This window comes from Ictalurus punctatus, chromosome 2 (assembly GCF_001660625.3).
Source record: "Ictalurus punctatus breed USDA103 chromosome 2, Coco_2.0, whole genome shotgun sequence".
Classification (NCBI taxonomy): Eukaryota; Metazoa; Chordata; class Actinopteri; order Siluriformes; family Ictaluridae; genus Ictalurus; species Ictalurus punctatus.
In genome coordinates this window covers 21,603,241-21,628,343 of record NC_030417.2, presented here as the reverse complement: position 1 = coordinate 21,628,343, position 25,103 = coordinate 21,603,241, and the positions used below count along the sequence as shown (strand labels likewise).

Here is a 25,103-nt window from a genome sequence, read left to right as displayed (position 1 = left end):
ATGACTTAACAAAAAGAAAAAAAAGCTGTGTATTTCAATGCAGTATCGCTAACCTGTGTGTGAACGATTGTGGATCTTGAGGTTTTCCAGACGTGAAAAGCTCTTGTTGCAGGTAGGGCAGCGGTGAGGCTTCTCATTGGTGTGTGTACGAATGTGGATTAACATTTTGTACCTGAAATGACAGATACTGGTATGTAGCCATAGACACTAATGTGTAACATATGTATAATCCTATAACTAGTAATTTCTCACCTTGCATTGAAGCCCCGCCCTTTGCGTGCACAGCCCTCCCAATGGCAGCAATAGCCAGAATCCCTCTCAGGCTTTACATGAAAGTCATTTACGTGGTCCACTAAATCTTGCAAGGAGTCAAAAAGCAATTGGCACTGCAAAGTAGATCTGGAATTAACAAACTTGTACGAGCAAATGCGTTATTTCATCTGAGCAGTTTTATGAAGGAATGAGGTATGTCTGTGTACTGGATGGATAGCACAAGATGGGTAGATTGTCTGTTTGGGTAACACTCAATCAAATTCGATTCCAATGTTAAAAATGATTCATCATTCTGCTATAATTATTATTATTTTTTACACAACATCTTTCTCACCTTCCTCCATCTACAGGACAACTGTTCGTCTGCTGAAAGTTCAGGGGAGACCCTTTTGTCCTTGGGCTGGCCAATAAACATTGAGGATGGTAGATGGAGCCCTCCTCCTCCTCCAATTGGCAAAAAGAACTGGAAGGCTTGTGAAGGGGCCCCTCCCTTAACATAACGGATGTGAGCAGAGTCCTGCTAGAGGAAAACAGAATGAAGGAAACAATGTTAAGATACTTGTTTTTAAAATAAAAGCTTGTTTTTAATAATTACAGGACATTTTTTAGAGGTTTCTTTTCTGTTTCAGAATTTTTCTCACAACTGGAAGTTCTCTGTAATTTCTTACTGTAGTAGTATATAAATCCTAATAATTGGCACTCAGACGGGCTGGTTTGAGTATTTCTATAACTGCTGATCTCCTAGGATTTTCACACACAACAGTCTTTAGAGTTTACTCAGAAAGGTGCAATAAAGAAAAATCATCTAGTGCGAGTCGGTTCTGCAGACCTGTAGAGTTCAGTCAGCTCTACAGGTTCTAGCTGACAGAAAGGCTGAAGTAACTCAGGTAACACTGTACAATTGTAGTGAGCAGAAAAGCATCTCAGAATTGAACCTAGTGGTAGATGGGCTACAACAGCAGAAGACCATGTCAGCAGAAGTTCTACTTCTGTCAGCCAAGAACAGAAAGCTGAGGCTGCAGTGGGCACAGGTTCACTGGACAGTTGAAGAATGTAAACTGGTCAGATGAATCTCGATTTCTGCTGATGCACACAGATGCTAGGGTCAGAATTTGGCACCAACAGCATAAATTCATGGACCAACCCACTTTGCGTCAACAGTTAAGGATGGTGAGAAATCTCAGGAGAAATCTGCAGGAATTGCGTGATGCAATCATGTCAATATGGACCAGAATGTCAAAGGAATGTTTCTAGCATTTTGTGGAATCCATGCCACGAAGAATTGAGGCTGTTTTGAGAGCAAATGGAGGCCCTACCCAGTATTAGTATAGTGTGCCTAATAAAGTGCCCCATGAGTGTACATTACTCATGTAATTAATGCAAATGCAAAGACTGAGGTGGTCATTTTGTGTTCTGCAAGCATTTCTTGCTTGCAGTTGCTTTGATTGCATGTTTATGGTCATTATCTATGACCATGGTCCTTAAGGCAGAGGCAACCTCTGGGTTTGGTCTAAAATACCACTTAGACCATCAATATTCAACCTTTAGTGAAGGTATCAATAGTTTTCTTTGTATGCCTATGCATTCTCTTTCGTGAAAATATTCAACTGGTTCAGACATTTAAAATGTATTATTATTTTTACCCTGGTTGTATTTACTGCTATTTTAAATGCTATGTACAGTCATGGGAAAAAGAAAGTACACTCTTCTACAATTCTCTGTTTTTATTCATTAGGGCCTAAATAACAATTGTATGGTCCTCACCAACTTCTATAAACAACCAAATAACCACAAGTGTCAACAAAAAACACAACAGATTTCAGTATGTAGATTATTTATTATTATTTTTTTTTTTACCAAAAAGTAAACCAACATTCAAAAACCCTATAATTCAGTAACATTTAGAACCACCTTTAGCCACAATAATTTAAAGTAAACTGTAGGACTTTATCAGTCTTTCACTTTTTTGGCCTACTCTTCACAACATTGCTTCAGTTTATTGATGTTTTGATTTGTTTATCCACAGCTCTCTTAAGATCCTGCCACAGCATCTCAGTGGGGGGTGAGGTCTGAACTTGGCCTTTCTAACACCCTGCTTTTTATTATTATTTTTTAGCCATTCAGATGTCAATTTGGTGGTTTGCTTGGGATCTTTGTCCTGATGCATGCCCAATTTCAACTGAGCTTAAGCTGCTGGACAGTTGGCCTCACATTTGTCTCAAAAATATTCTAGTATAAATTGGAGTTCATCATTGTCTCACTGACTGCAAGTTTCTCAAGTCCCATGGCTGCAAAACAAGCCCAAATCAACCCCACCCCCCCACCATTCTTGACAGATGGTAGGAGGTGTTTGGTCATCATGCACAGTGCCATGTTTATGGTGATATGCTGTGTTCGGATTTCACAAACATCTCCATCTCGGTCTCATCTGTCCAAAAGATGTTGTTCTAGAACTTTTGTGGTTTGTTCAGATGCAATTTTGCAAACCTAAGTCATGCTGCCATATTCTTTTGGGAGAGACAGGGCTTTTTCATAGCCACCCTTCCATGAAAGCCAAACCTGTTCATTTTTAATCTGATTGTGCGTTCATGAACATAAACATTTAATGTGCTTACAGAGGCCTGTAGGTCACATGATATAGTTCTTGGGTTTTTCTTTATATCTCTGAGCATTAAACTTGGACTGAATTTGCCCAATCCTGGGAAGACTGTCTTGAAGAACAATCACTGTAGAATGGTGAATTTCAAATTGTTTGGAGATGGCCTAATAACCCTTCCCAGATTGATGAGCAGCAATAACTGCTTCTCTGAGGTCATCTTTCAGCCTTTCTTCTTGGCATGATGTAGACACACACCTGAGTGCTCCAGAACACCAAACTACCAAAAGTTCTTATTTTATGGTAGTGGTGGCTCAACAGCTAATGCTCTAGGACCAGAAGGTTGAGGGTTCAAGCCTCAGCAGTGCCAAGCTGCCACTGTTGGGCCCTTGAGCAAGGCTGACCCTGTGCTCTGACCCCTGCTTCCTTACTAGCCAGGATGTGAAAAAAATAATTTCACTCTGCTGTAATGTATATGTGACAAATAGAGGCTTTTTCTTCGTCTTCTTTTATAGAGGTAGATGATGGAGTGATCTTGTGCATTTGATTAGTAATATCTGGCTGCTAATTACTCTCTTAACGATTATGTAAAATTAAAACCACCTGCCTAATATTGTGTAGGTCCCCCTTGTGCCTCCAAAACAGTTCTGACCCATTAAAGCATGTTCTCCACAAGACGTCTGAAGGTGTGCTGTGGCATCTGGCACCAAGATGTTCTCAGCAGAAACATTAAGTCCTGTAAGTTGTGAGGTGGGGTCTCCATGGATTGGACTTGTTTGTCCAGCACATCCCACAGATGCTCAATCGGATTGAGATCTGAGAATTTGGAGGCCAATGAACTTCAAGAACTAACTGTTCACTTGCTGCCTAATATATGCCACCCACTGACAGGTGCCACTGTAACGAGATAATCAATGTTATTCACATCACTGATTTTGGTTTTAATGTTATGGCTGATCAGTAATTAGGAAGGGTGTACTTATTTTTTACCACCTGGTTTCTGAATGTTGGTTTACTTTTATTGGGGAAAATGACTACATATTAAAATCTGTTATCTCTTTTAGTTGTCACTTGAGGTTATTATTTGTTTTATAGGAGTTGGTGAGGACCACACAGTGGTTATTTAGGCCCTGATAAATAACAACATAGAATTGAAGGGTGTACTTTCTTTTCCCATGACTGTATGTATTTTATATACATTTAATTGTGCTGGTCAATGCCCATCAGTTTATTTTGTACTACAAGCTCTTTGGTTATTCACATGGTTCTGGATGATGAGGGCATTTTAATGTGTGCATGAGTGCATCCTCCCATACAAAGAACACAGAGAAAATCTGTGTAGCTGATATGCAGAAAACTTGGTCTCAACACACTTGGCCTCCTTTACTAAAACATAATGCTAATCATCTGTACTTGTACAGTAGATAGTATGGTAATACACTGTAAGGTATACACTCACCAGCTACTTTAATAGGAACATGTACCCCTGCTCATTCATGCAATTATCCAATCAGCTAATCACATGGCAGAAGCGCAATGCATAAAATCATGCAGGCCCAGGTCAAGAGCTTCAGGTAATGTTCACATCAAACATCAGAATATGGGGGAAAAAATTGGTCGTTCGTGTCAGCTGGTCTGAACATTTCAGAATCTGCTGATCATGCTGATTTCATGCACAGTTTCTAGAGTTTACACAGGATGGTGCAAAAAAACAAACCAGGGAATGATTTTCCAATCTTTTTGTTTTCCAGTTTTGGTGGCCTGTTTTCCAGTTTTGGTGGCCCACTGTAGCCTCAGATTCCTGTTTTTGGCTGACAGAAGTAGAACCTGATGTGATCTTCTGCTGTTGTAGCCCATTTGCCTCAAGATGCTTTTCTGCACAGTTGTAAAGAGAGGTTATTTGAGATACCAAAGCCTTTCTGTCAACTCAAATCAGTCTAGCCAATCTCATATTACTTCTCTCATCAAGATGTTTATGCCCACCGAACTGCCACTCAATATTTTTGGTTTTTCTCACCACTCTGTAAACTCAAGCTCTTGCCCTGCATCTGCATGATTTTATGCATTGGGCTACTGCCACAAGTTTAGCTGATTAGATAAATATATGAATAAGGAGGGGCACACAGTGGTGTAGTGGTTAGCACATTCGCCTCACACCACCAGGGTTAGGGGCTTGATTCCCGCCACTGCTCCTGTGTGCGGAGCTTGCATGTTCTCCTCGTGCTGCGGGGGTTTCCTCCGGGTCCAAAGACATGCATGGTTGGCTGATTTGCATGTCCAAAGTATGTGCTTGTGCCCTGCAATGGATTGGCACCCTGCCTTGTGCCCCATGCGTCCTGGGATAGGCTCCAGGTTCTCCGCAACCCTGAAGGATAAGCGGTCTAGAAAATGGATGGATGAATGAATAAACAGGGGCACAGGTGTTCCTTTTAAAGTGACCAGTTAATGTATCATCCATAGCTAAAATCCTTTGATGTATAAATATATATTTAATAATTTATAATATTTTTCTTAAAAGCAGAGCAAGAGAAAAGGTTACCCAGAAATCTTGGAAAACAGCCTTTGATTAAGCACAGTGTCTGTCTCACACTATGTATTGAATGTGCATGACAAATCACAAAAATCTCAGTCAGGCAGTTGTGGGAATGCTGGTGTTGATGAGGGCTGAAGAGGGTCTGAGAGATTCCAGCTGTTGATTGAGCACAGCCAGCAAGCGCTCAATTCAATTAGGACTGAATTGAATTAAGTAGCATGAGGTCTAGCTACTCATATCTTGCTCTAAATCTGATTTATTCCTGCATCCCTTCAGCTGGGCCTGAGAGGAAACTAGAGAAGCACTTATCTTAGAGGACACAGGGGGTATTTAAGATAAGAACCCCTCTCCTGTTCCTAGAGCACTGAGCTGGGCCAATGAGGCTAACAGAGTTATTCCTAATTAGCTTCTTACTATTAGCTATAGCTTATGTGGTGGATTTACCACCAACTGCAAAACATGTTTTGTTTTTTTCAGAGATACCTGAATGTCTTTTTTCAGCAGTTTTCTTTTGGCCGATTTGATTTACCAAAGTAGCAATCAGAATTAGCCATCTGCTTAAATTAGCTTCCCTTTTAAAACAACCAGAGAAATGTCCATCTGCTCACTGTAGCCTCTTTGTTTCTTAGCAACAATGAACAAATCGCCATCTAGTTAGGATTTTTAATACACTATTTTACTGTAGCAATTTATGTGCGGTAAAATAACCCCTGGAAGAAAAAACTAAAACACCTGACCTCCCAGACTGTACTGTAGGACTGTGTTATACTAGATTGTATCATAGTATCATAGACTGCATCATCAGACATTTGGTTTTACATGTGAAACTATCACAATAAAAAAGTTATTCAAATTTTAATTATTTTTCTTTTCTTTCTTTTTATAAAAAGTTTGATTTTTTTTTTTAATTAAATTTTTATTCAATTGAGTTTTGTCATTCATAGAAAAAATGGAGTATAATATAGTGTGGATAAAAAAAATGTTGCATTTCATTTCTATTTGTTTGCAGAAACAAATCAGTAATAAAAACACTTGCTTTCAAAATCATTTAGCTTTAGTTGTTAAGACTAACCCTGGGATCTATGTGGCACAATGAGTTTATGTGTAATCATCAGAGCTTAATTTTAGAGCACCTCTAAAATATAACACACCTGCGTTCTGGAACCTTTTTCTGTGGATCCGGCACCACTGAAGCTGGATGTTTAAAATCTCACCCAGCAATATTATCCAAACAAATAGTTTTAGTTTTTAATTCACCAAAGGTAAACTGAACAACCAAAAACCACAATAAAAATGTTAATCTTATATTACCATTGCTCAAATATTGCTAATAGCCTCTTTGACATAATGTAATCATTTGAGGTTCAAAGTTCACTGAATTCATTGTCATGAAGCAAAGCCTGCATTGTAGAGTGCATCATGGCAAAACGAAAGCTATAATTAACAGCAATATTTATGAACACAAACAATGACAAAGAGAAACGGAGAAAAATACTAAAAGGGAAGAGTCCAAGAGAGAGAGTGGCAGCAGGTCACTGATGAAGCAGTTTGGTGATAATGCTAGCCTGTTTGTGGAAGGAGATGCTAGTGGAGTAGAGCATGGCTTTGAAACTGAGATTGACTGCCAGGAATTAAATCGAGTGAACAGCCCACATACAGTCAGTCAGGCTTTTAGGGAGTGTACAGGGACTCAAATTAACAAAAAGTTCTGAGACAGACAGTTGTTGGCTACTATGAATACCATACCAATCTTGTGTGGTGCGCGAGCGGGGTTTCTCTAAAATGAATCTTATTTGTAGCTTGCAGCCTGCATCCCTTCTCATCCCCACCGTCTCGTCTGTGATGTTTTTGAACAATGTAGGCCACTGCTTACAAAAGTTCAATCCCAAGCTATTTGTGCTCTCATGGATATGTAAGGGACACAGGACTGCCACAGACTCTTAAAACAAAACACGACACAGGGATAAGGACACTGACATGACAGCTTTGTGGAATATTTTGTGTTAGGTAAGATGCTTTTTTTTCTTGATTATGTTGTGCAGTTAATGTTAGTTTATTGTAAGTAGGCCTACTGTATGAAATCTAGCTTTGTTTTCGAAGTGCTTTGGGTAAATGTGCTTTGTAGTTAACTGAGGTGATAGCACAGTAGGCCTACGGCTCTGTTTTGAAATGCTGATAGAATGTGCAATGCATAAAATGTTTCCCTTTGTACTGAGAATACTCACTGCTATTAAGCTCGCTACATCGCTGTACCAGTGTTATCATTTACATAAGCCTACCTATCAGCACTGAATATCACTGGCTATGTCACTACCCTCTTAGTGTTCTGGGACCTGCAGATTTACAAATTAAGCACTGATAATCACTCATTTAAAAAAAGTAAAAAAGAGTATATTATTAATAATAATTAAGAAATTATAAAAACTTAATAACATTTACTACTGTATCCATGTAGTAATATAATGTAATGTAATATAACGTAATATTGCACTTCTAGTGAGACTTATGCCCCACTACCACAACCTTCACAATGTGGAAATCTCGATTTCTGGATTTTTAATGGTTCTTTTCTTTATATTTTATGATTTTATTACTGTACTTCTTCTGTGAGACTTTTGTGTAATATTGCACTTACATACCACAGTACTGAATCCATACTGTATCCTAATACTGCAATACGTTAGATATCCTGCGGAGTAGATGACTATAATCTTGGTAGAATCTTACATAGTTTCCCAGGTCATGCACTTTTTAGATGGTCCCTTACTGATACCACTACTATACAGTGCTGATGACCTGGATTATAAAATATCTTCAATTGTACTTGATTCTCGTTCCACTCCACAGTAAGATAAGACACATTTTGTCCTTTTTGTGTGTTTATTTCTTGAGAAATAGCAGACAGAATCTAAAATGTGTAGCAAATGTCTAATAAAAAAAAAAACAGCTTTACCTGCAGTCTCTCACTCTTCTTAGATGTGCTTTTTTTTCCTTTCATTTTTTAAAAAAAATTTTTTTTATCTCAGATGGTATGGCTCTCAGAGAAGGTCCTGGCTGCAGTCTGCAGAACTGCAGGGCTGTATTTTTTGGCGGGGCTACATGTGTCACTCCGCCCATCACTCGTTAGTGGCAATGTAATGACATTGACGCCTACCCCTATCCCTTATGGGCAGAGCTACACATGTAGGTAGCCCCACGAAAAAGTGCACCCCTACCCCGTTCTGCTTGGGTTCTCATTTAATGTCCTCGTATACCCAGATGAAAACCACCCCCATGCCCATTAAAAAAAAAAAACCTAATCACATCTACACGAATCACACAAATGACTTATTTTAGATTCAAAACGGTGATTTTCGCCAAAAGGTAACAAGTTTGCATCCCTGCTGTATGAGACGACTGAGACAATAATTATCTGTACTTTAGCACTGTAAAATGGTCAAATCAGTGAAAGCACCCTTAAAGTGGCACTGCTTTCTCTCTCTCCAAAGGAAAATGGTGACTTAGCTGGATGGAGTACTTTTATCGTTCCTCATCTGTATACAGCCAACTAACTGTGTGTTGGTGTGATAACACACTTGGAGGAAAGCACTGTCTGCAAGCATGAGTTCACAGATGGCCAAGATCGGCTAAAGTGATTGTGACTGACGGGAAGAGAATGCCTCCTCTCCTACCCAGATAGCACGGCCAATTTTGCTCACTTGAACTCCCAGCTGCGGATGGCTATGGCATCGTCAGTTTGTGATTTCAGGATGACAGGGCGAACGCTGTCCTGTTGAGCCACCCAGGAACCAAATTGTAAAATTAGTATAAATATCTAGAAATAGGTTTAATAATCCTATATTTGTTTTTTTTTTAAATCTTATAATAAGAAATACTAAATAAATTTGACATTCAATATATTTTCACTTGATAAGGCGTCATTTTTTGGTGTACTGCCTTGAGAATGTAATGACTGAGCACAGATGCGATTTATCCAGGACCTCATGTCTCCTTACCCAATATGCTAATGAAACTATGAAAGCTTGTCATATTGTGCAGTGCCAACTGAGAATAGCAGCTTCTGCATTTCTGGGTGAGGTACTCCTTTTAAAAACTTGCACTCTGGTACTCACCCCTGAGAACAAATGAGAGGAGCCATTTCCATTAGTGAACTCGGGGGAACAGGGTGTGTGATGAGAGGACGGAGACATACTGAGGTCCACTGCAGGTGGTGTACGGAGTTCAGGCTTCTCCTGGGGCACCATGGGTACACCTACACATGCAGACATATGAGCTGTTATCACTCAGTCACTCACTCATCTACCTTACTAAAAAATATGCATTAGCCTTGTGCCACTGAGCCGAACCCCATTAAAAATACATACGTAGGGTGCTTGAAAGTTTGTGAGCCCTTTAGAATTTTCTAGATTTCTGAATAAATATGACCTAAAACATCATCAGATTTTCACAAGTCCTAAAAGTAGATAAAGAAAACCCAATTAAACAAATGAGAAAAAAATATTATACTTGGTCATTTATTTATTGTGGAAAATCCAATATAATATATCTCTGAGTGGCAAAAGTATGTGAAGCTTTGTTTTCAGTATCTGGTGTGACCCCCTTGTGCAACAATAACTGCAACTAAACATTTCCGATAACTGTTGATCAGTCCTGAACATCAGCTTGCAGGAATTTTAGTCCATTCCTCACTACAGAACAGCTTCAGCTCTGGGATGTTGGTGGGTTTCCTCACATGAACTGCTTGCTTCAGGTCCTTCCACAACATTTCTATTGAATTAAGGTCAGGAGTTTGACTTGGCCATTCCAAAATTTTATTCTTCTTTAACCATTCTTTTGTGCTCAGGGTCGTTGTCTTGCTGCCTGAGATTCAGATCATGGACAGATGTCCTGACATTTTCCTATAGAATTCGATGGTATAAATTCAGAATTCATTGTTCCATTGGCAAGCCGTCTAGATGCAGCAAAACAGGCCCAAATCATGATACTACCACCACCATGTTCTACAGATGGGAAAAAAGTTCTTATGCTGGAATGCAGTTTTCCTTTCTCAAAAAAAACAAAAAAGCTCTATTTTGATCTCATATATCCACAAAACATTTTCCAAATACCTTTTTGGCTTGTCTACATAATATTTAGCAAACTGCAGACAGAGAGCAATTATTCTTTTTGGAGAGCAGTGGATTTCTCCTTGCAACCTTGCCATACACACCATTATTGTTCAGTGTTCTCCTGATGGTGGACTCATGAACATTAACATTAGCCAGTGTGAGAGAAGCCTTTAGTTGCTTAGCAGTTACCCTGGATTCCTTTGTGACCTTTTTTATACTAGGTCACACACACAGGAATCAAGAAGGGATAGATCCACTTCTTGCTCTTGGAGGGAGCTTTGTTGCTGGACCCCTCCTGGGGAGGGTAACAATGGTCTTGAATTACCTCCAATTGTACACAATCTGTCTGACTGTGGATTGGTGGAGTCCAAACTCTTAAGAGATAGTTTTGTAACCTTTTCTAGCCTGATAAGCATCAACAACTCTTTTTTTTGATGTCCTAAGAAATCTCCTTTGTTCATCAGACTTTGATAGATCCCTGTTCTTTAAATAAAACAGAATGCTCACTCACACCTGATTGTCATCCCATTGATAGAAAACTCCTGACTCTAATTTCATCTTCAAATTAGCTGCTAATCCTAGAGGATCACATACTTTTGCTACTCGCATATATATAATATTGAATCATTTTCCTCAATAAATAAATGAGCAAATATAATATTTCATTTGTTTAATTGGGTTTTATTTGTCTACTTTTAGGACTTCCGATGATCTGATGAGGTTTTAGGTCATATTTCTGTAGATATATAGAAAATTCTAAAGGGTTCACAAACTTTCAAGCACCACTGTAAACCAATGTAATAAACACTACAAGTTTAGTTCAAGTTCAACCGAGTAATTAAGTAACAAAGAGAAAAGGGAAGTCACATACATACATACATACAGTACAATATAGCACAGAGAGATACTGATAGATCATATCTCAAACATGACCATACTGCATGTACATCTTGCTGGATAGCTACGGCTGGTGATCTGTAACTAATTTAATACAACATTTTGTGTTTAAAAAAAGATGAGCAGCAGTGCCCAGTCTGAAAACCATACTGTTAGTATACTCCTTATAGCTAGTTTTTCAGAGATAGATCCAGGATTCCCCACAATCCTGAATTAGATGTTACACATGATGAATGAAGGCGAGGCTACTACTAATCATCTGAAAAGATGCAGAACATTAGATTAGGCCTTTGAAAATGATGGTGAATTATTCTGGAGATCTCTCCCATCTGGCCCATCATTCCTCTGCAATTCATTTGCTTATTTTGGTATGAACTGATGGAGCTCTGGGACATTTTGGAAATAAATAGCCTCCTCCACATCCTTGTAGTCGGCCATTTTTAAAGTAAGTTGGCTAAATGTAAATAAACGCAAACTGTTTCTGTTAGCTGTTTGATAGGCAATAGGTTATAGAACAACACAGAAGCCCATCAGTGGGGTGCTGAGAATGAAACACAGCAAATTATTCAGAAATTCAGAAATCCCATTTAAGATACAATCACTCATTTTTCCTTCTAAAGATTTAAATATGGTGACAATCTTATGTTAAAAAAAAATGGTGGATGGGTTAGGGTTATCTTTGTGCGTCATGCTGGGATTACCTATGTGGGGGGAGGCAGGGGAGGCTGAAACAATATCCGCTGTCCCATCAGCAATTGGCAGAAGCCCAACCCTCTTGGTATGGACCAGAGAGGAGGTGAGAGTGGGCGGTGACTTGGAACTTCTGCTCTGCCCATTAATGTGCCCTCGGGGCAGCTTCAGGTCCAATGGCTCATCTAAGGAAAGCATGGGTGCAGCCCAGAGCCTCTGACCTTAAGGACAAAAATGCACAGAAATAGAGGAAGAGAATGATTAATGCAACAATTCACCCAAAAGATTAATTTGGTAATGATGTATTAAAGCTAACAAGAATCAGACAGTACTTGCATAATGCTACCATATTATAGGGGTTGTTACGACTTTAACTGGAATTGTTACCTTTAAATTAAAAATAAAATGAACGGGTAAATAACAAAGCACATTTTTCACATTTAGTTGATAAATAACATTTAATTTGATTATTTTTCTACATTTCGTAATATATTTAATCATTGATTTATCATTTGACACAGGTAACAGCTAGACATTCTGCTGGCCCTGTGTGTGCAAATACGCTGGCAACTTAAAGAGCAAAATCCAACATGTTTGCACTTATCCGCATGTCCAAAATCACACTTATGCGTAAACTCTCTACCATGCTGACCTTTGCTCACAATGCTATTCTGAAAGAATGTCTGCAATCCAATCCAGATGGCCAAATGGACCCAGCCCCCCATTACTGCCCTGTACACCACTGCACAAATCTTCACAACACACAGCCAGCTGCAGTATGCCCTCATTCACTCTCATGTTGGTCCCCCTCTTTTCTACATAAATAGACATAAAACTCATGACCAGCTATTCTCTGCTTCTAAAGCCATCAGCTACTGGGCAGACCATCACAACCAGGACCGTCATAGTCAATAATCTCTCAGATCTCTGCACAATGATCCAGACACATCTGAACATACATACTTCAACATAAACATCCACACTTGGCAGCTGGAACCCTGGAAGACTGAACCTTACAGCTGTGTAATGCTGTGCAGCTCCAGCGCACACACACACACACACACACACACACACATAGCCCCCATATTAATTTTGCACATGAATGCAATGATGTGGGTGTTTTGAACTGCACATTTAAAAAACAGACCTCGGATAAACAGGATCCAACAGAGACAACAGAATGGACTAAAACGTTTAATGTGATGGCAATAAAAATGCAAGCATCATTTCAATGTAACTAATTTTTGACAAAATATAACAAACCAACAAAACAAATACCACTATAAGACAATAACATGCGATAAAAACCTCCAAAACGATGCTGCACACTATGATCAGAAAACAGATCTCTGTTCATGTTACACTATATGGCCAAAAGTATGTTGACACCTGATCATCACACCCCTATGTGGGCCTTCCCCAAACTATTGCCACAAAGTTGGAAGCCCACAATTGTACAGAACATCTACTGTATCGTTAAGATTTTACTTCTTACTTCACTGGAACTAAGGGGTTGAGCCCAAACCTGTTCCAGCATGACGATGCCCCAGGCACAAAGCGATGTCCATAAAGACATGGTGCACTAAGGTTGATGTGGAAGAACTCGCATGGCCTGCACAGAGCCCTGACCTCAATCTACGGGATGAACTGGAATGCTGATGGCGCACCAGGCCTTTTCACTTGACATCAGTCCTCAGCCTCACTAATGCTCGTGTGGCTGAATGTACAAATCGCCATTTTTAAAAAAAAAATATGCATTTTGGCGTTTGTCTGTGTATACAGTCAGGCTCATAAGTATTTGGACAGTGACCCAATTTTAACAATTTTGCCTCTGTAAACAATGGATTTGAAATGAAGCACTCGAGATGTGACTGAAGTGTAGCGTTTCAGCTTTAATTCAAGGAGTTTAACAAAATGTGTCATTAGGAATTACAACCCTTTTTTTGCAGAGTACCTCCAGTTTCACAGGCTCAAAAGTAATTGGACAACCCATCTTAATCATAAATATTAGGATTATAATAATACATGGATGCAAATCCTTTGCAGTCAATGGCATCAACAAATTGAACCAGTGTGGCTGCTATTCTCTGATCTCTCTCCAATGAGGTGTTGCCACCCACAGAACTACCACTCACTGGATGTTTTTAGCACCATTCTGTGTAAACTGACTATTGTGTGTGAAAATCCCAGGAGATCAACAGTTTCTGAAATACTCAAATCAGCACTAACAACTATGTAAAGGTTAACGTCACTGAGATCACATTTCTCCCTACTCTGATGTTTGACGTGAATGGTAACTGAGGATCTTCAGCTGTATCTGCATGATATTATGCACTGTGCTGCTGCCACATGATTGACTGTCTGGACAATTACATACATGAGCAGGGATAAAGGTGTTTGCTATTAAAGTGGTCTGTGAGTGTTATATATACACATGTAAAGCACAAGACCCTGCTGAATGGTGGTCTTTGAGGATGGTTGGGAATTGTCCACATAAGCAATGCCTGTATCTGAAAGAGTAAAGTCATACTTTCAATATTCAACTGAAGTTCAACTTTGCATCCAGAACCACCCTAACATAGCAGCCACAACACCCATAATCATAACCCACATAGCATATTGTAACACACAAATAGAGATAACTGTATTATCACAATAATCTTCAGTCTTACATCCAACACACAGCACTACCAGTTGTCCTCATGCTGAATTAAAAAATCATCCACAAAGAGTAGATGGATGCTACAGAATTAAAAGCTCATGCTTATGGGAATACATCTAGTTTTATGCATGCATACAGTGAGTGTTTCATTTCATTTATAGCTGTATAGAGTAATGTGCTATGAGCACAGTGGACTGAAGGGAGGAGGTCATTCAGGTGTAGACTGCGGGATGAGGTGAGGTTTTGTGGCAGTGAGACAACTTACTGTGATAAGGGTTTAGTTACTTATTAGGTGTCAGTTTTCGCAATACTAAATGACAGAAAATTGCAAAGATGATATCATAAGATATAAAACCTATTTCATGCGTTTCATTTTATTAACTGCTTTGTGACAACCTCAAAAATCTCCTTTGTTCATGCCATGATACACTTCCACAAACATATGTTGTGAAGATCAGACTTTGATAGATCCCTGTTCTTTAAATAAAACAGGGCACTTACTCACACCTGATCTACATACCACTGATTGCAAACACCTGACTCTAATTTCACCATCAAATTAACTGCAAGTCCTAGAGGTTCATATACTTTTGCCACTCACAAAAACACCAAAGAATGCACCATAACTGAGGTAAGCCAGGCCTAACAACTAACAGTGAAGTTACAAAAACAGTACCATGTGTCATACTTAACAAGACCTTGATTACTTAACAAGTTTGCAGTACACCATGTGATAGCCAACAATACCTGGATTTGTAACACTACGCCTCATTCCATTAATCATTTACGACAACAAATCCAATAACAGAATACAAGCATAATTAAACAGCATGTTCCCCTCTCTTATTCCCAATGAATTCCAGCTCATGTATTTACATGTATTTGCATATTTATTTAATAAACCAAGCATCACCAGTATACAGTGGAAAAGAATAAAAACACATTCAATTCTTAGATGTCTTTTTAACAAAAGATAAATTGTCTCTATCTACCATTATTTATCATAAACCGACAGATAAAAATACATTATTAGCAGTAGATAGCTACCATCCCACTCCCTTTAAACAAAGCCTACCTAGTATAAGCCAATTACTTAGATTAAAACAGCGTTTCTCAACCACTGGATTGCAACCGGAAAGTGGGTTGTGGATCAATTGTTTGCTGGGTCACAAGATCTTTTCTGTCATGAGTACAAATGAGAGAACGGGGTACACATTAATTTAGACCATGGGTACATGGGTACACATTAATTTAGACATTAATGGCTGTGTGTTGAGTTATTTTGAGGGGACAGCAAATTTACACTGTTACACAAGCTGTACACTCACTACTTTACATTGTAGCAAAGTGTCATTTCTTCAGTGTTGTCACATGAAAAGTTATAATCAAATATTTACAAAAATGTGAGGGGTGTACTCACTTTTGTGAGACTCTGTAGATATACTGTAAGATATTCTAGATATAAGATTATATAACATATCTTAGCCAGGTATTTTTATGAAATGAATCATAGTATTAGCCAATTGGAATACATAGGAAATTAAGCAATTAATATAGTGCACAGAGCTAAACTTCAGAATCTTTATGAATCATGTGAATATGGCCAAAAGTATGTGGACACCCAACCAATCACACCAATATGTACTTGTTTTACATCCCATTCCAGATTTAGTCTCCCCTTTGCAGTTTTAATAATCTTCTGGGAAGGCTTTCCACTAGATTTTAGAATGTGGCTGTGCCCATTCAGCCACAAGCACATTAGTGAGGTCAGGCACTGATGTTGGGCAAGAAGGGCTGGCATGCAGTCAGTGTTCCAATTCATCCCAAAAGTGATCAGTGGGGTTGAGGTCAGGGCTTTGTGCCGGCCACTGAAATTCTTCCACACCGGACCATGTGTTTATAAACCTTGCTTTGCACAGACACTGTCATGCTGCAAAATGGGGATGTTACAGTTAAATGAACTCTTAATGCAACTACATACATAGGCATTCTAAACAATTCTGTGCTTCCAACTTTGTGAAAACTGTTTGGGGAAGACCCACATACAGGTGTGATGGTCAGGTGTCCACAAACTTTTGGCCACTGTCTGTTTTGCATTATTAGTGCCATGGAATAATTAGCAACAAGCTCTGCCTGATATAGATAGATGTTCATGCAAAATATTGTGCTAATGTGTTGTGTCCATACAGAATTGATACAAACCTAAAGCATTTACAGAACTGAAGTATTACAATGACTTTGCATTAATAAGCATTAATTAATTAATTAATTAAGCATTAATAAAGCAGAAGTATTAAAGTTATTAAAGGCTAAAGTGTGCTTTCTTCAAACAATGAATGTAAGGCTTAAATTAAGTTTTGGGTAATTCTATGCCATGCAGGAATGGACATGTGTGCAATCAGTACAGTTTGTAATCAGATACCAAGTGTCAGAACGTCTGTGCTTCACCTGCGCCATCACATTGCGAAAACAGAGAAAAACTCTGTACAGATGACAGTGGACAAAGGTTAAAAATAAGTAAATGACCTAAACGTGATAATCATATCTAAATAGTCATATTTACACTCTGCAACTTTTACTTCAGAAGGTAAGACTAGAGCGACTGATGTGGATGATGCTGATGATCAAATTGATTACACATTTCCCATCATAAACTTATAATTCTTTGGGGGAAAAAGACTAATAGAATCTTTCCATAAAATTAGATTACAAATGTAGCGGCAGGTGAGACATTTGCTAGCCTGTCAGCTAAACATAATATTAAATCAGAATAATCAAGCTATCTCCAACTGAGTTAGTATAGAAAAGACAATATTAGTTATTAAAGACGCTTAAAATAGTTTAGTGTAAATATGATTTCTAAAAATCTATAAATTTATTTTTATGTTAAAAAAATATTATTCCTCTCTTCTGAACTTTTGAAAAGCCTGTCTGTAAACAATTAATAGAGACAGAGTTTTCATGGTTATTATGTTTTATTTATTTGTATTTATTATTAAATTAAATGCAAATGAAATCAACAAATACTTCCTTTTAGACAAACAGTGTGTTGAGATCTTCCAGTGGACTTGGCATGAATCCCTTTGAAGGAGTATTTAAAAATTGAGAGCCAAAAGTTGTCCGGCTTGATGAGAACAGCATACCTACCGAGTTTGTTGACTGTAGGAAACCTGACCCCACCACTTTAATCAAAAGGGGGCGCTACAGTGTCCCCCCTCCAGGGCCAAGTCTTAGCTTTTGCCTATGCCTAACAGCCAACAACTTTTAGGCGTGTGTTCAGAGCTGACAATTATTTTAATTTTTGTGTGTAGTTTTCCATACAAAGATTAAAGCTAGTTTTGGACTAGATAATGGCACTTTCACACCTGTCTGCCAGGTGCAAATTAGAGCAAAATTTATACTTACTAATAATGTATGTAAAAATGTATGTATACTAATTTATACTGCTTGCTATTTGGTTTGGTTTCACACTGTACACAATTAAACTAACCAAAAAGAAAAAAATGCTGCCCTAGAGTTCGCTTGGAACTGGACTGAGACCACCTTGCTCAGACTGTCTGAGACCAGTTGTTGTTTTCCACACCCGAGTGCGATTTCTGTGTTCTCATCCCCTGCACCAAGGGGAAAAAGCACACCAGGGTTTGAGTCAAAAAGAAGAATATGTGCATATGTGAAAGCAGATGAAACATTAGAATTACTTCAATCATCATCATCGGCCCTTCCCTCCCTCTCTCCCTTCCTTCTTTCTTCAGTAACTGCTATATCCTGATCTGGATTGTGGTGGATCCAAAGGCTATCCCAGGAACACTGCATAAATACACCAATACACCCTGGATGGGAAGCCAGCACATCAGTGGGCACCATGCACGCACATTCACACATTTTCAACTAGGGGCAATTTAGCATAACCAATCCACCTACCAGCTTATTTTTGAACAGTGGGAGGAAACCAATGAACACTGAGGAAACCCATATAGACACCAGAAGAACATGCAAAACTCCATACAGACAGTAACCCGAGCTCAGGATTAAATTCAGGATCTGGAGCTGTGAATTGGCAATGTTAACTACTGCTCAACCATGCTGTTCTAATAAAGAGAAAGAAGAAGAAGAAGAGGAAGGAGAAGAAGTAAAAGAAGAGGAAGAAAAGCAAGTGTTTCTAATGTTCTCTAGAGGTGATGTTTAAAAAAACAACATTGTTCACTAGATACAGTAACTCTCAAGACTAACAATAGGCTATAGTGGTTAAGACATTGCACTACTGATTGGAAGGTCATGAGTTCAATCCCTAGCACCACCAAGTTACCACTGCTGGGCCCTTGATCAAGGCCCTCAACAGCTTAGTTGTATAAATATATCAATTCCGTCGAAGCTTCACACCACCTCAGAACCTTCAGATACCCAACACCAGAGCAATCTAAAACAGAACTGGGTCATCCGTCAACAGAAGTGTGACATGACACCCAATTATTGATAATAATGGGAACTATTAAAATAAAATTTAGTTACACAAGGCTGTTTTTCCCTGTTTGACCAGCAATGCAAAACAGTCTGCTGGGCAGCGGTTCTCTTAATCATCAAAGCTACCTGTGCACTCCCAGTCAAACCGCAGTGATCAAGCATTGTGTCGTGAGGTAATAGTTGGGTATTACCAACTTGTGCAGTGGAAGGGACCTTTTAGTATTTTTATCTGATTTATTATGATAAACTCACAATCGATGAGTGTGGGGGTCAGTGGTGTGATTGCAGGGGGTCCGTAGGAAAGTTTTAAAAATGTTTAAATAATATAATATTTTTTGTTAAATGTATCAACACATATTCAAATTAGATTTTTAAAATGAATCAATTTGGTTATTTGCAAATATCACGTTATCTGAGCTGACGATCAGATTTACTTTACATTTATTTGCAAATGAAATGATGATTTGCAAAAACCTATGAGTGGCAGACAAGTTCACGTGTCGCAATGATGGATAAAATAAACAAAGGAAAATTCAGAGAGTTAAATTAAATGTCACACCAACAATAAAATGTAAAAAATAAAATATTGAAATGTTTTGTTTCGATTTTAATGTTAATATTATTAATGTTATATATTAATGAAATAAAGCAACATATATAGAAATGACTGTTTAATATATAGCCTATAACTGTTGTGGAGTGAGGGGGTGCTTGTGGATTGTTCGAAATATGCTAGGGGTCCAAAGGTCACAAAAGGTTGAGAATCACTGGTCTAGTGTATGAATTTTAGAAATGTAATATTGTCTCAAATGGAACAGATTATTTTTTTACTAATCTGAAAGTTTGTCCCCATCCGTTAATTGATTAATCAAAAAAATAATCGGCCAACTAATCGATTGTGAAAATAATTGTTAATTGCAGCCCTACAAGAGATACAAATGCATCCCTTACACTACAATTATAAGAGCTAATAATATAGGTGCTGAATATTTAAGTATCACTTACAAATACTAACATTTATAGCTACAATTAGTGATACAGTGACAGTAATCTTATTTGGTGCTGGAGAATCCACCATCTAAGGCTATTTGTGTATACTTATTTGAATTTTCTATTTTTTTTGTATTATCTACCACATTTTCTTGCTCTCTTAGTTACTTAAATATTTCTTTCTTTCCCTCATTTTTGCCTCTTTTTCTCTCTCTCTCCTTGCTTGACCTCCCTTAAGGCAGAACAACTCCACCTCCACTAACACACACACACACACACACACACACACACACACACACACACACACACACACACACACACTTACTTGCCACAGAAGCTGAGGGATTTTTTCCTGCTCCCCTCTGCCTTGGCCAACCGCCTTTTTAGACAGGAAACATTAGTTTCCACTCCACCTCCACAGGGCCTCTCTGCTTCTCTCTCTCTTTTCCTCCATCATCCCCCCCTTTCTGCTTACTTCACTCTTATATCTCTATGACTTACTTGTCCCACCCCTGCTGCTTTCTCATCATCCCTCCTTCTCTGGGAATTTTTTCTTTGTATAGTTCATAGAGAACAGACTGTACAAGCCATCTCCACAATTAATGTTCTTCTGAAAAATTAAATTCACTTTAATCTAGTATTATCTGTAGTGCTCCTAATGATCAGGTTTATCCTCTCCCCCAAAAACAATCTCATGGAAAAAGAAAATAGGAGACAGCAAAAACTGAGAGTCAGCCCAAGTAAACTGTTGATTGTTCCAATGAAATGTATGGCCAAGAGCAGCCACCTGCCAAGAGAGTTGTGTGATCTCAAATAGCAAACCGAGGAGTGAAATGGATAGAAAAGTGCTGGAAAAACAAGGGAGAGGGAGAAAAGGACAAGGGGTGGGAAGGGAATTGCAATAGGAAGCCTCTTACCAAGCTATCGATGGCCCCAAGCCAGAAGTCTCAGACACTAAGGAATTCCTCACAGAGGTTAGGGATAAATGGAGCAAAAGGGAAACCCTGGGAGCATTGCAGCTGTGACTTAACACTGGAAAAGTGGCAGTACCTGAGCAGAACTACCTGTGAAGTCGCCTGATGTAAAGGTGAGGCTCAAGAAAGCAAACACACTAAAATACATTAATTATTATTCAGAATTATTATAAAATAGTGCAGATTCTGACCAAACATAGAATGTTTCCCAGAAAGACTGTAAATAACATAGAAGGCCACAACTAAGAACTCAATTACCCACAACTACTGAACTAAGTTCACAATTATTCCCTCTTACTTCCCTCATTCCATCAGCAGCTTTAGAGTTTGACGCACATAGATAAATTAACAGACTTGGATGCAAAGAAAGCTTCTTTTTTCCGCCAGACTTGATGTCACTTCCGAGTTCAAGGTATGCGAGTCAACTCAATAAGAAAAGATGCCTGAATTTTTAGACTGAATTATCAGCAAACATAGTCAAGGCCTGAATTATGAAAGACAGTCTGACCTCACTTGTCTCAGGGAAAAGAGGCTGGAGCATGCTGGGGACAAAAGCTAGGGAGAAAATTTCTATCCAACAGACTACTAAACAGTGCCTTCTTTACACCATGATGACATTTTTACAGGCTCAAAAGTAATTGGACAAACTATCAATAATAATATATAATAATAATAATGCAAATCCTTTGCAGTCAGTGATTGCCTGCAAATCTGGAACCCATAGTCTGGAACCCATTTACATCACCAAATGCTGAGTTTCACTTCAGTAAGTGAAAAGCATGCTCAATTGGGCTGAGGTCAGCTGACTGACTCAGCAAATTAAGAACATTCCATTTCATTGCCTTAATAAGCACTTGGGTTGCTTTCATATGTGTTTTGGGTCATTAACCATCTGTACTGAGAAGCAGCATTTTATCAGTTTTGCAGCATTTGTCTGAATCTGAGCATAAAGTATAGCTATTCACTGCAGAATTCATCCTGCTACTTCTATAGGGAGTCACATCAAAAAACACCACTGACCCAGTTCCATTGGCAGTCATAAATGTCCATGCCATAACTCTTCCTCCACTATGTATGACAGATGATGTGGTATGTGTTGGATCCTAAGCCCTTCCTTTCTTTCTCCATACTCTTCTATTCCCATTATTCTGGTACAAGTCAATCTTGGTTTCATCTGTTGAAAGGATCTTATTCCAGAACTGGGCAGGCTTAGATGATTTCTAGCAAAGTCTAATCTGGCTTTTCTGTTCTTGAGTGTTACCAGTGGTTTGCATCTTGAGGAAAGACCACTGTATTCACATTCATGAAGGTGTTTATTGATTGTAGCCTTTGCCAATGTAACAAATTGTTGATTTGGACACTCACTAAAGTTTCTGTTATCTCTCTGATAGGTTTGTTTTGTTTTTTCAGTCTAATGAAGGTGTCCTTCACTTGCATTGACATCTCTTTGAACCGCATAATGAGTGTTCCCATGATCAGCTACCCAAATGCAAACACTTGGAATCAACTCTAGACCTTTTATCTCCTTAATTTGTCATGAAATAACAAGGCCACACCTGGGCATGAAGCGGCTTATCAGTCAATTGTCCAATTACTTTTGAGCCTGTGAAAATAGAGGAACTATTTAAAAGATGGCTGTAATTCCCAAACAATATTTTTGTTAAACCCCTTGAAATAAAGCTGAAAGTCTACACTTAAATCACATTTTGCCTGCTTAATTTCAAATCCATTTTGGTAGAGGCAAAATTACAAACATTATGTCACTGTCCAAATATTTATGGACCCAAATGTTTTTTCAGTGGGATAACTTGTAAAATAAAATGTGTACCTGGATTTTCAATGTGAGAGCTTGTAGAATAAATCTCTTAACTTGTATGTTTACTTAGAAAATACAGTATTCACACAACTGTATTTAAAATTTGAAGTCATAGGTTCGAATGAGTGAACTAATACTAATGGGCATATAAATTTATTTATTTGAACATCAATTAGTTTTTGGTGCTACAACCCCTTTAACATGACATCACAACTTGTCAAATCTAGCCGCCGTGAATTTTGCAGCACTCCGCTCAGTAGTCTTGTTGCAATACTGATTTGTGTAACTACTTCACTGAGAGATCAGAACTGGGGCGGGGTGGGGTGGAGGAATACAGTGGGGATGAGACGTAATTCATGACCAAACAAAGGAACTTATTTTAGTGTGCAAAAAAAAAAAAAAAAAAATTCTGGCTGGACACTGATGAAGTGATTCAAGCTAGTTAAATAACAGAAGCCAAATATCCACATTGCTCGATTATGGAACTTCGAGCTCAAACAGTTTCTTCTCAGTTTGTATTTTTGATAATACAGTAAACATGATAAACATTAACTTAATCTTATGTCTTAAATTTCTTCACAGTATTGCTTTGGATTGGTCAATGGTGCCTACATGTTAGTTAGCGACATACTTAGCTAATGTTAACTTCCTTACCAATGTGTTTACATAAACTAAAGTTTGATGACATTAACTGCTGAAATCCAATTTTCTTCGCATTCAGTGTTAGATAGCTCTCTGGGATCTGTATTTGGTACTAGACAGTTTGTGCCACATGAACCAACATAAAAACTTGCTTTCACTTATAGAAGCTTTTTTTGTTCATCACCATTTTGATCTGACAATGTCAGCAAATTGCATGCGTCATCTGTTAGCAAGCAGTGCCTGTGTTGAGAACCAGAATTCAAATGTGTCCTGCTGTGGCCAAACCTAGCATTTCTGTCAAAGGTATTGGCACTACAGCATATTAACAAACCAATATATCTGTTCATGCAAATGAGAGCATGCTTAATTCCAGTGAAGGCATGTTGAAGCCCAGGGCTATCAAGAGCTAAAGTGGATCCAATGTCCAATCCAATGTCCAATGCACTAGGTAAAGGAAGGGATTGTGCATATTTGAACATACATTCAAACACCGATCATGCATAACATTAAAACCTCTGACAGGTAACATTAATAACACTGATTGTCTTGTTAAAATGGCATCTGTCAAGGGGCAAGATATATTAGGCAGCAAGTGAACAGGAAAAATAAGCAAGCTTAAGGATCTCTGCCAAGGGCCAAATTATAATGGCTAAGTGAAGTGCTTCACAGCTTGCTGCGTATGGGGCTGCGCAGCCACAGACAGGTCAGAGTGCCCATGCTGACCCCTATCCACTGCCGAAAGCGCCTACAGTGGGCAGGTGAGCATCAGAAATATGAACGAGCTATCTTGGGCACAGACTCACCGAAACTGACAGTTGAAGACTAAGAAAATACCAGGTGATATTTTTTTCTAATCTTCAACTGTCCAGTTTGGGTGAGCCTGTGCCCATGATAGCCTCAGATCCTAGTTCTTGGCTGACCGGAGAGGAACCTAATGTGGTTCAGCTGTCGCCCATCCACCTCAAGGTGGATGTTTTGTGCATGCTGAGATGCTTTTTTGCTCACCAGGTTTGTAAAGACTGATTATTTGAGTTTCTATATCCTTCCTGGTAGCTCAAACCAATCTGGCCATTTTCCTTTCACCTCTAAACAACAAGGTGTTTCTACTCACAGAACTGGTGCTCAAACTATGTTTTTCGCACCATTCAGTGTAAACTGTACACTGTGACTGTTGTGTGTGAAATTCCCAGGAGATCAGCAGTAACTGAAGAAGCCACTGAGATCATACTTTTTCTTAAATCTTGACATAAACATTACCTGAAGCTCTTGACTTGTAGCTAGGGCTGCACAATCAATCGAATATCGATGGCGATTACAATTTCGACTGCCCACAATTACATGAACATGATCGACTGCGATACTGACATTTAAAGTTCGTCCTCCGCTGCATATCAAATCTAGTGCTTCCTAAACTTACAGCCAATCACCATACAGTGGCGCAGGGCTGACATCATTTTGTAA

The 25,103-nt window shown here is 38.7% G+C and overlaps 1 protein-coding gene across 7 annotated transcripts in view; it reads right to left on the bottom strand.

Moving 5' to 3' along the window:
• Positions 1-25,103, bottom strand: part of glis2b (GLIS family zinc finger 2b) — a 55,250-nt gene that overhangs the window by 4,569 nt on the left and 25,578 nt on the right. For 5 of the 7 annotated variants that reach the window (XM_053673921.1, XM_047150648.2, XM_017488308.3 and 2 more), the window contains 5 exons: positions 12,109-12,318; positions 9,515-9,654; positions 608-793; positions 253-386; positions 54-172 (listed from right to left, as the gene is read on the bottom strand). In XM_053673921.1, the coding sequence (XP_053529896.1) occupies positions 54-172; positions 253-386; positions 608-793; positions 9,515-9,654; positions 12,109-12,295 (766 nt within the window). In that variant the 5' untranslated portion in view covers positions 12,296-12,318. Of the gene's footprint in view, positions 1-53; positions 173-252; positions 387-607; positions 794-9,514; positions 9,655-12,108; positions 12,319-20,535; positions 20,890-25,103 lie in introns of those variants that run through there. The other 2 variants (XM_017488324.3, XM_017488333.3) reach the window with 2 other exon arrangements.